The 12,542-nt window shown below is 42.5% G+C and overlaps 1 protein-coding gene across 2 annotated transcripts in view; it reads right to left on the bottom strand.

Annotated features, from left to right (window-relative positions):
- Positions 1–12,542, bottom strand: part of DSCAM (DS cell adhesion molecule) — a 746,447-nt gene that overhangs the window by 35,320 nt on the left and 698,585 nt on the right. For both annotated transcript variants that reach the window (XM_074389246.1, XM_074389247.1), the window contains exon 28: positions 2,179–2,209. In XM_074389246.1, the coding sequence (XP_074245347.1) occupies positions 2,179–2,209 (31 nt within the window). The remainder of the gene's footprint in view (positions 1–2,178; positions 2,210–12,542) is intronic.

Raw genomic sequence — 12,542 nt, 5'->3', positions numbered from 1 at the left:
AAGGGATGCTGTGCTTTCCTCCAGCACCATTATCACCTCAGCGGGGCCTGGTATGGCCAGGGCATTTTCAAGAAAAATCAGAAAGTCAAATTTTATGTGAAATCTCCTCATTTTAAATGTCATCAACTAATTCCTATTTTTAAAGTCTACCTTCGACAGTTTCTTTTATTAGGTAGATCAGTGATTACAAGTGATTCTGACTTGTTTTCCATATGTTCTATCAGATCCATTCAACACAAGTGTGTGTGTGTCTGGATGTGTTCCCTGTGACCCACAAAGCTCACACAAACAAAGAGCACGGACTGAAGCCATCTCGTGCAATTTCTGCAATCTTCTCACGAATGTGTGAGTACGTTCTCCTTAGGAAGGAGGTACTGCACAGGCCATTTGCATCTTTGCTTTTCCTCTGAGCTCCAGATTTCTGCTACCAGTTGTCCACTTGACACTTTCTCTGGATGCCTAAAAATAATCCCAAATTCAACATGACCCAAACAGGTCTTTTCATTCCCATCAGCACCTCCTCCCAACTTACCTTCCAAAAAAATCAAAAGTTCATACCCTGCCTCTATCTTCCTAATCTTGGCAGATGGCACCAACATTCATCAGATCACTCACACCAAACGTATTTTAGAGTTATCCTTCCACGGTGACTCATGCCTGTAATCCCAGCACTTTGGAAGACAGAGGTGGGTGAATCACCTGAGGCCAGGAGTTTGACACTAGCCTGGTCAACATGCTGAAACCCTGTTTCTATTAAAAATATAAAAATTAGCTGGGCATGGTGGCGGGCACCTGTAATCCCAGCTCGTAGGAGGCTGAGGCAAAAGAATCGCTAGAACCCAGGAGGCAGAGGTTGCAGTGAGCTGAGATTGCACCATTGCACTCCAACCTGGGTGACAAGAACAAAACTCTGTCTCAAAAAAAATATTTATCCTTCATATTGTTTTATTTATGATTCACATTGTTTTAAAATACAGTATGGCCAAACAAAATGTCTGTAGGATAGAATCTGTGTGCCAATGACATTCTACTTCTGCCTTTGGTCTTTAAAGATACTGGTGATATGGGACATGGGAAGTTTTTAAATAACAAAAAGGTACTAATTTTATATGTATAGATGGAGGAGGAAGTCACAGCCAACTGTGTTGGTGATGGGAGAGGGAAGAGGTACCAGACCCACCCTCTTTCTCTCCCACGTAAATCATCCTAAACTGGCAATGCTGAGTTCACCATCGGAGTCCTTGACATTTTTCTTACTTATTTCCTAGGCTCTGATTTTCCTTTTTCACTTTTCATTTAACCATTGCAGTATGAAAGGCCTAAAATGCAAATATCAGGGTGAGGTAACACATCAGGCAATTAATCCATATGTATAAATACTTCATGTCAGAGAGTTCCCGTTTTTACAGAGTAAAAAGGTTGGACAGCATAAGAAAACTGAACATTTGAAGAGGGGGTCTGGGTGGAAAATAGAGTTTGGGGACATGGAAGCAACACACTTGTCACAGCTTTGTCTATCACAGGCCTGTGGACGTGTGAAAGGACAGCTGTGAAGGATGCATTTCTGTCTTCCACAGTCGTGAATGTTCTCTTAGTCAGTAACCAGTCTTTATTCCTCCCCTCCACAGTTATCAGTGGGGCAACTACCGCACCGGCTACTCGTAACACGAGAATGAACTACGAAGGCTGTGACGTCCAGGGCCCGAATAGACAGTGGTAAGAGGAGCTGATGGCTACTCTGGTAGAGGGCACTGATGGAGACCCAGAGCCTTCAAAGAGCTTGGAACACAGCACATTCCTTTTGTGCTTTTCTTTTAAGTTGGAGTACTCTGTTAGAAAGAAGGCTTGACCTCATGAGTAGTCAATTTAGCTGAAGGCAAAACGAAAGCTACTTCCTTTTTATGTGCCTCTGTTCCCAGGCTAATGTTGGTTGTGCCCAGCCAACAAGACAACTACCTGTGGCATGTTTACATATCCATCATTTTCATCTACATCTCCAGCTAGGTGTTACATAGATATTTTGGAATGTATAGAAAATTACATTCTTTTCTAAAAAGAAAAGATATTATCAATATTATCAATTTCAGACTGCCATTATTAAAAAAAAAAAAGAAATCAAGGCAAGTTGGAAATTGTTCTTTCAAACATGATATCTGGGGTGCTGGGTCTTGTTCTTACCTCATGAGCATTTCAGCTAAACTCTTTGCATCTGGGGAAAGAAAGTTAGTATTAGTACATGGTAAATAACTCATTAACATTCACTTAGGCATTTATGCAGATGAGGACAGTCATTTTTAAATGACCATACATGCAGATCACTACTAATGACCTAGAGTTTTATGGTGTCCTATTCCTTCTAAGTGGGACTTTAAAAATATATTTTAATTACAAAAAGATCATTATAACTATCCTATGATCATAACATTCTCAGACACCTATTAAATGTTTAATTCCAACCTATAGTCACTTCTAGGAAATCCAATTTTATTTTCAGTAGCCAGAAAATCAACATTTTGAGAGTGTATCATTTATGTTGTACAAACCCATGCTTTTTGTTATCAAAATATCAGAAGTAAGTGGCACTATTATGGAGCTCTGAGTTTCTCGGGTTGACCAAAGAATTGTATAAATAAAATATCAATGTTTCTGGAAATGTAGGTGTTTATTTCAAATTCAGAAATTAAAAAAAAAACAAAAACTTATTTTTTTCTCTGAGGACATTGTTTACCAAGACCTGGTTACCATTCCTGACAGAAGGAATCCTGACTAAAAGTGTAGAAAAATAAAATCCCTTTTTTTGGTGGTGTTATTTTGAAATTCACATTTCCCTTAAAATATAATTTATTCTTTTAACACATTTTGTCCTGGCAAAAATGAATGTTTCCTTACTTAGAGCAGAAAAACCTTCTTTTTGTTTTTATTTCACTGCTCTCTAAAAAGTCTTGATGCTAAGTATACTGTTCAATGAACAGAACTTTCCGGAAATGGACTCAGCTGACTGTGCAACCAACTTTGCAGCGAAAGAATATGTGTGTGGGAACATTGCCATCTCACGCCTTTGGGGGCTGACATTTAAATATAGTCAGTTTCGGCATGGGGGGCAGCATGCTATTTCTGAAAGACGTGGACAGTCACAGAATGACCACGTAGAGGCTGTCCCTGCCATAAGCCAAGCTGAGTTCCTTAAGTTGGCCAGTCCCAATGGTAACCCCAAGATGGGGCCTGGTTTTGTGCACAGATGGGTTCAGTTTAGAAAACGAAACATGGCCTATCTACTCCACCCACACAGCCAAGAAAAGAAAGCAAAATAGCACTGGATTTCCCAGTTCATGTCTTTATATTTATCTCCAAAGACACAGTAAAAATAATGAATTTCCTCTTTCCCTGAATGATGTAACACTTAACAAAGTATATCTATCTATATATGTGCTTATGTATACTTCATGTGTGTACACACACACACACACACACACACACACACACGTATGATGCCAGAAGCTTGGAATTAATCAGCCACATGTAACTACCAAGCAGTGGCTGGTACAATACTCTAAAAAGGGGGAAACAAATTCAAGGAGTAAACATCCCACTTCAGTTCACACTTGGAAGAATTCTCAGATGCAATTGTCTTCAGAACCAACTGCTTTCCTCACTCTGCCCACCACAATAATTTCGCCTTTTCTATTCCCGGTCAGTCATCACAGCTCTCTCCTATGAGCTGTTCATGGCAATGTACTCAGGCATTGCAGAGTCCAGCAGGGAGAACAGAGCTCCCTGCAATGACTGCCATGCCGAAAGCAGACCTCCCTCAGCTGCCACGTGCAGGCATCCTCCAGGAGTTCTAAGCTCTTCCACAGGTCTAGATGCCCAAAGCTGTTTGGATCAATCCTTCCCTAAACCTAACACTGACCCACGTTAAAGGAGCAGCACGGAAGGTGATTCTCTGTGCTGATGAGGGCTACTGCAGAGAGGTCCCTTTGAAGGTTTCAAAGCACAAGTGTGACACAGTAAGATGGATTCCAGGTCTTCACCCTTCCTGCAGTGTGGATATCAGTGTTGGGCACACCAGCAATAAGGATGCTGATGTGGGACGTGGGGCGCTTTGACATGAATGGGCAGTGTGCTCCATGCAGAGAATTCACATGCATTGGAATTATGAGCCCATTCAGAAAGTAATGAGTAGGCCAGTTTGACGGGAGAGGCGCTGCCAGGGTGGAGGCCTGGTGCATGGGGCTAGCCTAGACATTAAGGAGCTGAGGAGATGTGACGTAGTATTACTGACTTGAAAGCTTCTATCTGGTTGAAGGGGAGAGAGGAAAAAGGGGGTGAGTGGTGGATGGGTGTGGGTGCTGTGAACTAGCATCCACCGGGCAATCCAGAATGCTCTGAATGGGGAGGCGGGGCCTGGGACTCATTGAAAGCTGCTTAGTCCTTAGTCTAAGTGAAAGGCTGTGAGCATTGGAGAAGAGAGCAGGGGTTGAGTGGGTAACATAACGTCAAGATAGAGGAAACCTGTAAGAATCAGAGTCCTACCAGGTGTATAGGGGGGTGAGGAGGAGTTGCAGGGGGTCCAGAAAAAGGGCAAGATTTGGGAGATGCAGAGCTGGATATAGTAACGTGAGCGACAGGAATGGTCTGCAACAACCTGAAAGCAACAATTTGAGGAGAGACTTGTCTAGCTTCAAAGTTGGCGGACATTAGGTGAGGCTGTCCAGAGGCAAATTTGGAATCAAGTCTGGGAAAGATGCTGGGATTGAGATGAGGGTCTGGGTGTTTTTCATACTCCCATAGCAGGAGTGCAAAAAGAAGATGGCAAAATCTCATCTGGGACCCACGTTTGTTGAGGGGTAAGAAGAGAGTCTGAGACAAGCCAAGAAAAAATTTTAAAGTCCCAGAATCACAGAATCTTAAGAGCAATAACAACCTTTCAGATCGGCCTCCTAATGCAGGTTGGAGTCCCTTCCACAATGTCTTACGCACACGTGCACGTATTCTCTGTCTGCATGGACCCAGAGCTGGGGCCATTACCACTCCAGAGCGGGGGTCGGTGCTCCTGCTGCACGCCAAGGGCACTTCCCTTCCTCCCAGTACTCTCCTGCCGTTCAGGTCTGCAGGGCTCTCCCACCCAGCATGTCCGCAGGGGACCTTTGTTTTTCCTCTTCTCAGTCCTAACCTCACTTACAGTCAGTATCCTTATTGCTGGTGTGCCCAGCACTAAAACCCACACTATGGGAAGGGTGAAGACCTGGAATCCATCTTACCGTGTCACACCTGTGCTTTGAAACCTTCAAAGGGACCTCTCTGCAACAGCCCTCATCAGCACAGAGAACCGCCTTCTGTGCTGGTTCAAGCTGTCTTAATGGCTCTGCTGCCTCTCCCTTGTGACCTCCAACCTCTCTCTGAGTTTCCTGAACTTGCCACTTTCTGCAGAGAGCCCGAGACTTGCTGGTGCAGAGCCCGCTATAGTCCCCACCAGCCCATGCAGATGCAACTTGCCCTGTGCACCCTCCCAGGCCCAGTAGGCAGGGTTGAAGCTTTGGTCCCCCTGGCTTCCCTGGACCTCTGCCTTGCATCTGACACAGCTCTTCCCAGCTTATACCGGGCCTACCTGTTTTCAGGTTGTCTTTCTCTTAGCCCCTTTGGGCACAGTCTTGTCCCTGATCCACAGTGAAGCTACACAAAGATTTCCTGAGGACACATTTAATTGTGAGAAACATCTTTCTTTTCTTGTGTAGAAATTCCCTGATGTAAGTTCAACCTGAAGCCGTTCAGATATTTCCACGTAGCTGCATTTCCCTTGCTTGGCCTCAGCTTTCTCGTTTCTGGGTTACATTCTCTAATTTTCTCAACCACTCCTCCTACGGGATGATTTCTAGGTAATTCCCTACTTGGGACTCTCTTCTTTGAAAGGCCTGTGATTTTTTTTATTTCTTTATTAAATGGGGCCGAGCAAGATGCAGGTAATTCTTGATCTTCTAGCACATAGAGAGAGCCCAGTGCTCATTATAGGTGTTGCAAATGGATTTTTTACAACTTCTGTAGAAGACTTCACAGTTATCCCTATTAAACTGTTCTCTTCTTGGTTCCAGCCTTTCAAAAGCTCTTCAAATGTGGATTCGTCCCTCTCATCCATTAGCATCCCCACCAGGGTGTGTGTGACCTCCAGGATTGGATCAGCCTGCCCATGCTTTCAGCTACGGCCTGGTGTTCCCTTATCAATCAGCCCTGTCAAAACGCAAATGGAGTTTGTCCAGATCCCTGGTGGTCCATTCCCTGATTGCTCGCAAACGTCCTTTCTGTAATCTCAGCTGATTTATTTCAATCAGTGATGCCCAGAATTAATCCATTGTTTTTGAAAATGGGTCCAGGGTATAGATACTCTTTGACTTACTATCACCTCCTAATGAACTCATCATGAACTGAAAATATAATTAAGTCAAAAATGCACTCAATATGCCTGACCTATCAAACATCAGGGCTTAGCCCAGCCTACCTTCAACATGCTCAGAACGCTTACCCTAGCCTACAGTTGGGCAAAACTACCTAACACAAAGCTTATTTTATAATAAGGTGTTGAGTATCTCACATAAAAGTATTGAATCACATATCACCAACCCAGGAAAAGATCAAAATTCAAAATACAGTTTCTACCAAATGCATATCGCTTGTGTACCACTGCAAAGTCAAAAACTCCTAAGTTGAACTATAATAAGTCAGGGACCATCTGCACAATCATTTTCTAATACCTCTAATTTGCATTTGATTGTTCAAAGGTTTTCCAGAAAAATCTTGGGGTCATGTTTGGAAAAATTTTGTTCAGAACCCTAAAATGTTATCCTTCAGAATCATGGGACTGGAACCCCATGGCATCTTCCCTAATGTTTTCAGTGGTGGTAAAGATACTTCCCTCTAGTGAAATAGCAAGAATTTATTGTGTCTGCATTAGGCTGCCTGCACTTTGGAAGTTGTGTAATAGTTCTTTGCAAACATTGTCTGCAAAAAACAACATCCCCACCTCCACATAATGGCTAATACACAGTATGTTTTGAAAAAAATAAATCATTTTAAACTCTCAGGACTTTGATTATTTTCATCAGCATCCTGAGTTTTCTCTCTCTCTTCTTTTTCTTTCTCTCTCTTTTCCCTCCCTCCCTCCCTTAATTCCTTCCTCCCTTTTCTTTCCTTCTTCCCTTTTTCTTCCTTCCTTCACTCCCTCCCACCTTCCCCCTTCCCTTCTTTCTTTCCCTCTCTCCCTGTCTCTCTCGCTCTGTCTCTCTCCCTCTCTTTTTCTCCCCTCCCCCTCCCTCCCTCCCTTCCTCCCTCCCTCTCTTCCTTCCTTCATTCCTTCTTATAATTCCTGATCTACATTTTCTGATTCAAATAGCACTTCTCCTTGTACACATCAAGCAAAGCAGATGCTGAGCTGCTCTCCTGTCTACCTGCCATCTGTTAACATGAGAACACTGTTCATAGCCTTGTTCTTGCCCAAACACAGCTAAACAGCCCTTGTATTGCCTGTCACACTTTTTCCCCACACATTTCAGATCAATCTGAGATTCAGACTTTGTGACATCTTTTCTAAAGGCCCTTGCTACTCCCATGCATCCATCCTTGGCTCTGGGCTCCTCCCTTATCTATTGAGTTGGGAAATAATGGAGAAATGATACCAGGATAGTTTAGTGTTATTAAAATGTGGAAGGAATTTCAAGAGACAACATTTGCTAACACTCTGAATGCTGCAAAGAGGGTTAGAAAATGATGGCTGGAAGGATAATCTGGAGATCAGAGAAGAGTTGGTCATCTGTCTTCAGGAGAACAATTACATTTGAGTGTTGAGTGGAAGGGTACTATGTGAATTTGGGAGTAAGGGAGAGTTAGTGTAGTTGAGGGCAGAATATGCTCAAGTGTTCAGTGCCGAAAAGAATTAGAGAGGCAGTAGGTTGAAGATATGCAAGCTAGAAAGAATATGTGTGTGTGTCTCTCTCTCTATATATAAAATGTATATATTTAAAATATAATTATGGGAAGGCTGAATGGTAGTGAATATTGAGGTAAAAAATCAATAGACCAAGTATTTTTGATGGGCAAACATAAAATTATATAGTAGCTATTGATACTGTGTTAATACATCTTCTGAGTCCACGTTTAATTGATAAACCTTTAGAGCTTACTGAGTATTGATGAGACAGCCTGTTTCTTACTTGAATATTCAAAATCCTACAGAAGTTTCATGGCATAAGGAGTGGGGCAGGGAGAGTCATCTGAACTCCCTTCTAGCTCTGCCTGGACTCATATGTGATTCTGCATCATTCTATAGCTGGCCTTCAGTTTTCCTGTCAGAAAATGGGGCATCATAGTGGGCAGTTCCCACTCAGCCATTTTGCAGGGCTATTGAGCGGCTAAGGCAGGATGGTGCATAGTGGAGTGAGATGGAAAAGAAAGAGGAGGGAAACAGTGGGAAACATTAGTAGTCTGTGGATGAGTACACGGTTAGATCGAGTTTTGGGAAATGGCACCTCCAGTTGGATGAGGAGGCTCCCAGCTAGGTTTTGCCCAGCTCCTGTGTTCTGTTTGTGGACCACTGCTTGCATCCTGGCGATGTGCCTGGCATGAAGGTGCACGTCAAGGAGGCAGAGCATGCCACAACATGGCGGGGGTTGGGGGGAGTGCACACCAGGGCCCCAGGCACTGCAGCTGTGCAAAGCTTGAGAGGCTGAATTGCCTCATGTTTTGCCCACCTAAATGCTTCTTTAAAAAAGAGAAATCTCATTTACAGCCATGTGCCTATGTTTTCCTGCCTGAAGTTCTAGTTATGTAAAATGGAAGATGGTTTGGTTAATACCTCCACTGGAGAGACACTTGCAGATGCACAAAAAAACATTTTGAGGGTGGAAGATTTGACCTTATGTTACCATTCATCAAAAGCTTTTATTTGCAGCCTCTCGCTCAACAGTCCCTGCCTTTCTGTGGAATTGAAATAGTCTCATAAAGTAGCTATTTTTGCAAGGGCTATAAATCTACATTTATGTTTTTACAAGATCCCAAATAGGACGTCCAATCATCAACATGCTCAGATGAAAGCTAATTTGAAAACTGTGGCAGACATATATCTTAAAAAGAAGGCCATATATACTGGTAATCTGAGAAAACTGCATGCACAGACATAGACAAAATAGAACACCCAGGCAAAGCAGAGCCCAGGGCCCGCCTGAGGCCCACAAACCCCTCCTGACTGCTCACTCCCTGGCCCCCCTCCACTGGCAGTACTTGACTCGCCCTCACCCCAGTGCTCTTCTGCTTCCCACTGTCAGATGCAAGAGAGCTTTTTCTATTTAGTTGTGCCATATAACAAGTTTGATGTTTTAGAAGAATAATTTCATTAAGAAACCAAGGCAGAAAGAGAGAGAGAGAGAGAGAAAGAGAGAGGAGGAGTGATAAGGAGAGAGAGAGAAAAAAGGAGAAAGAAAGGGGAAGGAAGGAAGGAAGGAAGAAGGGAGGGAGGGAGGGGACGAGGCAGGGGAAGAAGAAAGAAAGAAAGAGAAAGAGAAAGAGGAATAAAGAGCCAGGAAGAAAGAGAAGAAGGAAGAAAAAGAAAAGGAAAGAAAGAAAAAAAGAAAGAAGGAAAGAGAAAGAAGGAAAGACAAGGCACAGAACTAAAGGTTTCAGAGTACAGGCTTCTAATGCCATCTGAACCACAGTTTGGGCATTTATTAGCTTGGCAATGAAAGGGTGTACGTGTGCTACTTATTCATTAACCATGTAGGCTTCCCATATTTAGGGGGGCTTTATGCATTAGTGCGGGGGCATCTTAATTTGCTTTGAGTCTGTCTCAACTGTAAGTGTCACTGGGCTCCTAGATGCACACTCCTGCTTCACATTAGTAAAGTTCAAATTACCTATTGGTTTTCCAAATGAGGGGAGCTTCGGGCTCATTTGCAGAGCAGATAAAGGTCCTGTTAGAGCTCAGAAAATAACAATGAATCCTCATAACCTACCCCTTAACCTGCCTGCATAGCACCATGAACCCAGATCCTCTCTGGGAACGGGCTTCTGAAATTGATCAGTTTTGTAACAATCCATTTCAAAGCATGCTAAAGTAATAAACACATTTCCATTCAAGGGAAGAAAGACATTTTGCCACAGAAGCATGGTCAAATGTTCATGTTCCAACCTGCAGGACTTCAAATAAGCTAAAGATAAAAATCAGTGGGACATCACTGATTTAGCTTATTTAAAGTCCTGCAGGTTGACCCAAGCTAACTGGTGCCAACAGAAGCTTGTGCCTTCTTGCATAAATGCATGCCAAAGGAGGAGGCTTTTAGAAATCCTGTAGTTGATTACTTGACATGGGATCACACTTTATAAGGCTGGGGCTGCTGGGATATCAGGCCCGACCAGTGACTCACTCTATACCCTTCCAGTTCAAAGGATCTAGAAGTTGAAGAAAACCAGGGCACCATTAAAAGCAAAATGCAGCTTCCGAACTCCTGGATAAGGTTATAGATTTAAAAAAAAAATGTGGGTACTTGCAGGCAATTTAGAGTTTAGGAGGTCGCTATGTTCTAAAATTAGTAAAGCACTCAGGAAGACAGAATATAGGTTGACTACACTGCTAGAGTCCCATTTTCTTTTTTCTTTCTAAAATTTTATGTCAGATAACGTTATATTATATTCATCTAACTAGGTTACTTGTCTATACGGTGAAACATTCTCAGCTTATAAACATTTTTATAGTTTCTAGCAATTGAAAAATGTAATCAATTTCAACCATATGAAATTGATCTCACATAATCACTCTAAAAACATCCACTGGGGATCCCTGTAATATTTCTCTATAATTCAAATCTCTTTATTTCCATTTTTAATCCTAATAGATGATTACTCAGGGAAGACGCTGACATGTTACTAGAAACGTTGTCCTTACTTTGAACTATTAAAATGTTCTGTCTGTAGCATCTGTAAATATATATTTAAACTTATTTTCCCACAGGCACCTGAGTCTGTACATTATGCAGGTTTGCTTGTAATTGGGTGATTTCACAGTGTACTCTGGATATTCAATAGATAGGCACCTATTCCTTTCAACTCTGTGGCTGCATTTTCCCTTCGTGAGTGAGTTGAAAATACTTTGTATCATTACTGAACATGTCAGGGCCCTGCAGGGCTAAAAAACAAAGATCTTTCTGGGGCAAGGACATTTCATGGATTCCCCCTTACGACCCTCACCTCTGAGTCTGTCCTTTTATGGCAGTGCTCTGTACAGTTATGGAGATGGGTCTGCCCCTGGCAAGCCTTGACCCACTGCCACTACAATGTCACCTTTTATAGTTCTCAGAGTCTTAGAAATCTCTTCTTTTTCTAGGACCTAGCAAACTCTTGTGATCAAACAGAAATGGTCACCAAGCACATGTTACCACTAGTTTAAAAAAAGGTTCCATCTTGCACCTGGCAGATAATCTACAGGGGTTTGTCGAATTGAATTTATCTCAGTATGTCCACATTAAAACTTGCCATTCCAAAGTGGCATGGAATTGGGTACCCAAGTCTTGGCGTCCTGACTGCCTTCTTGTCAGATTCTTGATTTTAGAAGCCATTATTAACCACGTACAAAATGCAGAACTGTAGATACCTTTGTGCTACTGCAAGCTACTTTTCTGAAATCCTTTGTTCCTTGACATCTCTGAGGAATACTTCCTCTTTGCCCCGGCACTTGTTTTCTTCCCACCGAAACTTTTGCTTTGGATTTATCTTTTCCCCGGAACAAAGAAAACAAAACTGTTTCCGGGGAATAAAAGGACAGCCATCTGAGGTGATGTACTGCTTTCTTTACCAAGCCCAATTGCAAAACACTAGTGCCTAGAAGTCGAGAGGCCAACAATAAAAACGCTAGCCCCGGGATGTTTTCTGGAGATAGTGCTTGCGCAGCAATAATTAAGTTACAAGGAACGACTAAGAATACAAAGACAGGATGTATGGGTCATCGTTTCAACCCAAAGGCCTCGGGAAGAGTCCACAGCACGTTTCACTGGAAGTGCTCTCAGTGACAAGGAAAAGCACAGTTGTGGTGCTCAGGTTTGAAGCTGAATAGGAAAAATGAAACAAGAGTTGGGAAGGATGGGTAGCAATAGGAGCCAGGGAAAAGAAGAAAAGGTGAATTTAGCAGAGGGTGTAGACTGATGAGAAGCATTGCCTAGATACTTAACTCTTGTGATTAAATGGAAATCATTAATGAGAAACATTTGCTATTGGTTTTAAGAAACATCATAGAGACAACATGTAGCCTTCTAAATGCAAGTTGTTAGACATAGTTGTCTAATGGTAACAAGGACAGACACCCTGTCCTAAAGTCCAGGCCACTGTGAACAAGGGTTATGAAAATATCCTTTTTGTATTTTAGTGATGAACACTCATGAGTTGAATGGAATTCAACACGGTCCACATTATACGGAACTTCTCACCACAATGGGCTGTGTTCTACGCTGGTAGTTCTATTTTACTTAGCACTGAAGTAACCTCCCTTTTCCTCTCCACTTGGGATTAAT

The sequence above is a fragment of the Saimiri boliviensis genome, chromosome 18 (genome assembly GCF_048565385.1).
Source record: "Saimiri boliviensis isolate mSaiBol1 chromosome 18, mSaiBol1.pri, whole genome shotgun sequence".
Taxonomy (NCBI): Eukaryota; Metazoa; Chordata; class Mammalia; order Primates; family Cebidae; genus Saimiri; species Saimiri boliviensis.
This window is presented reverse-complemented; position numbering and strand designations above follow the sequence as displayed.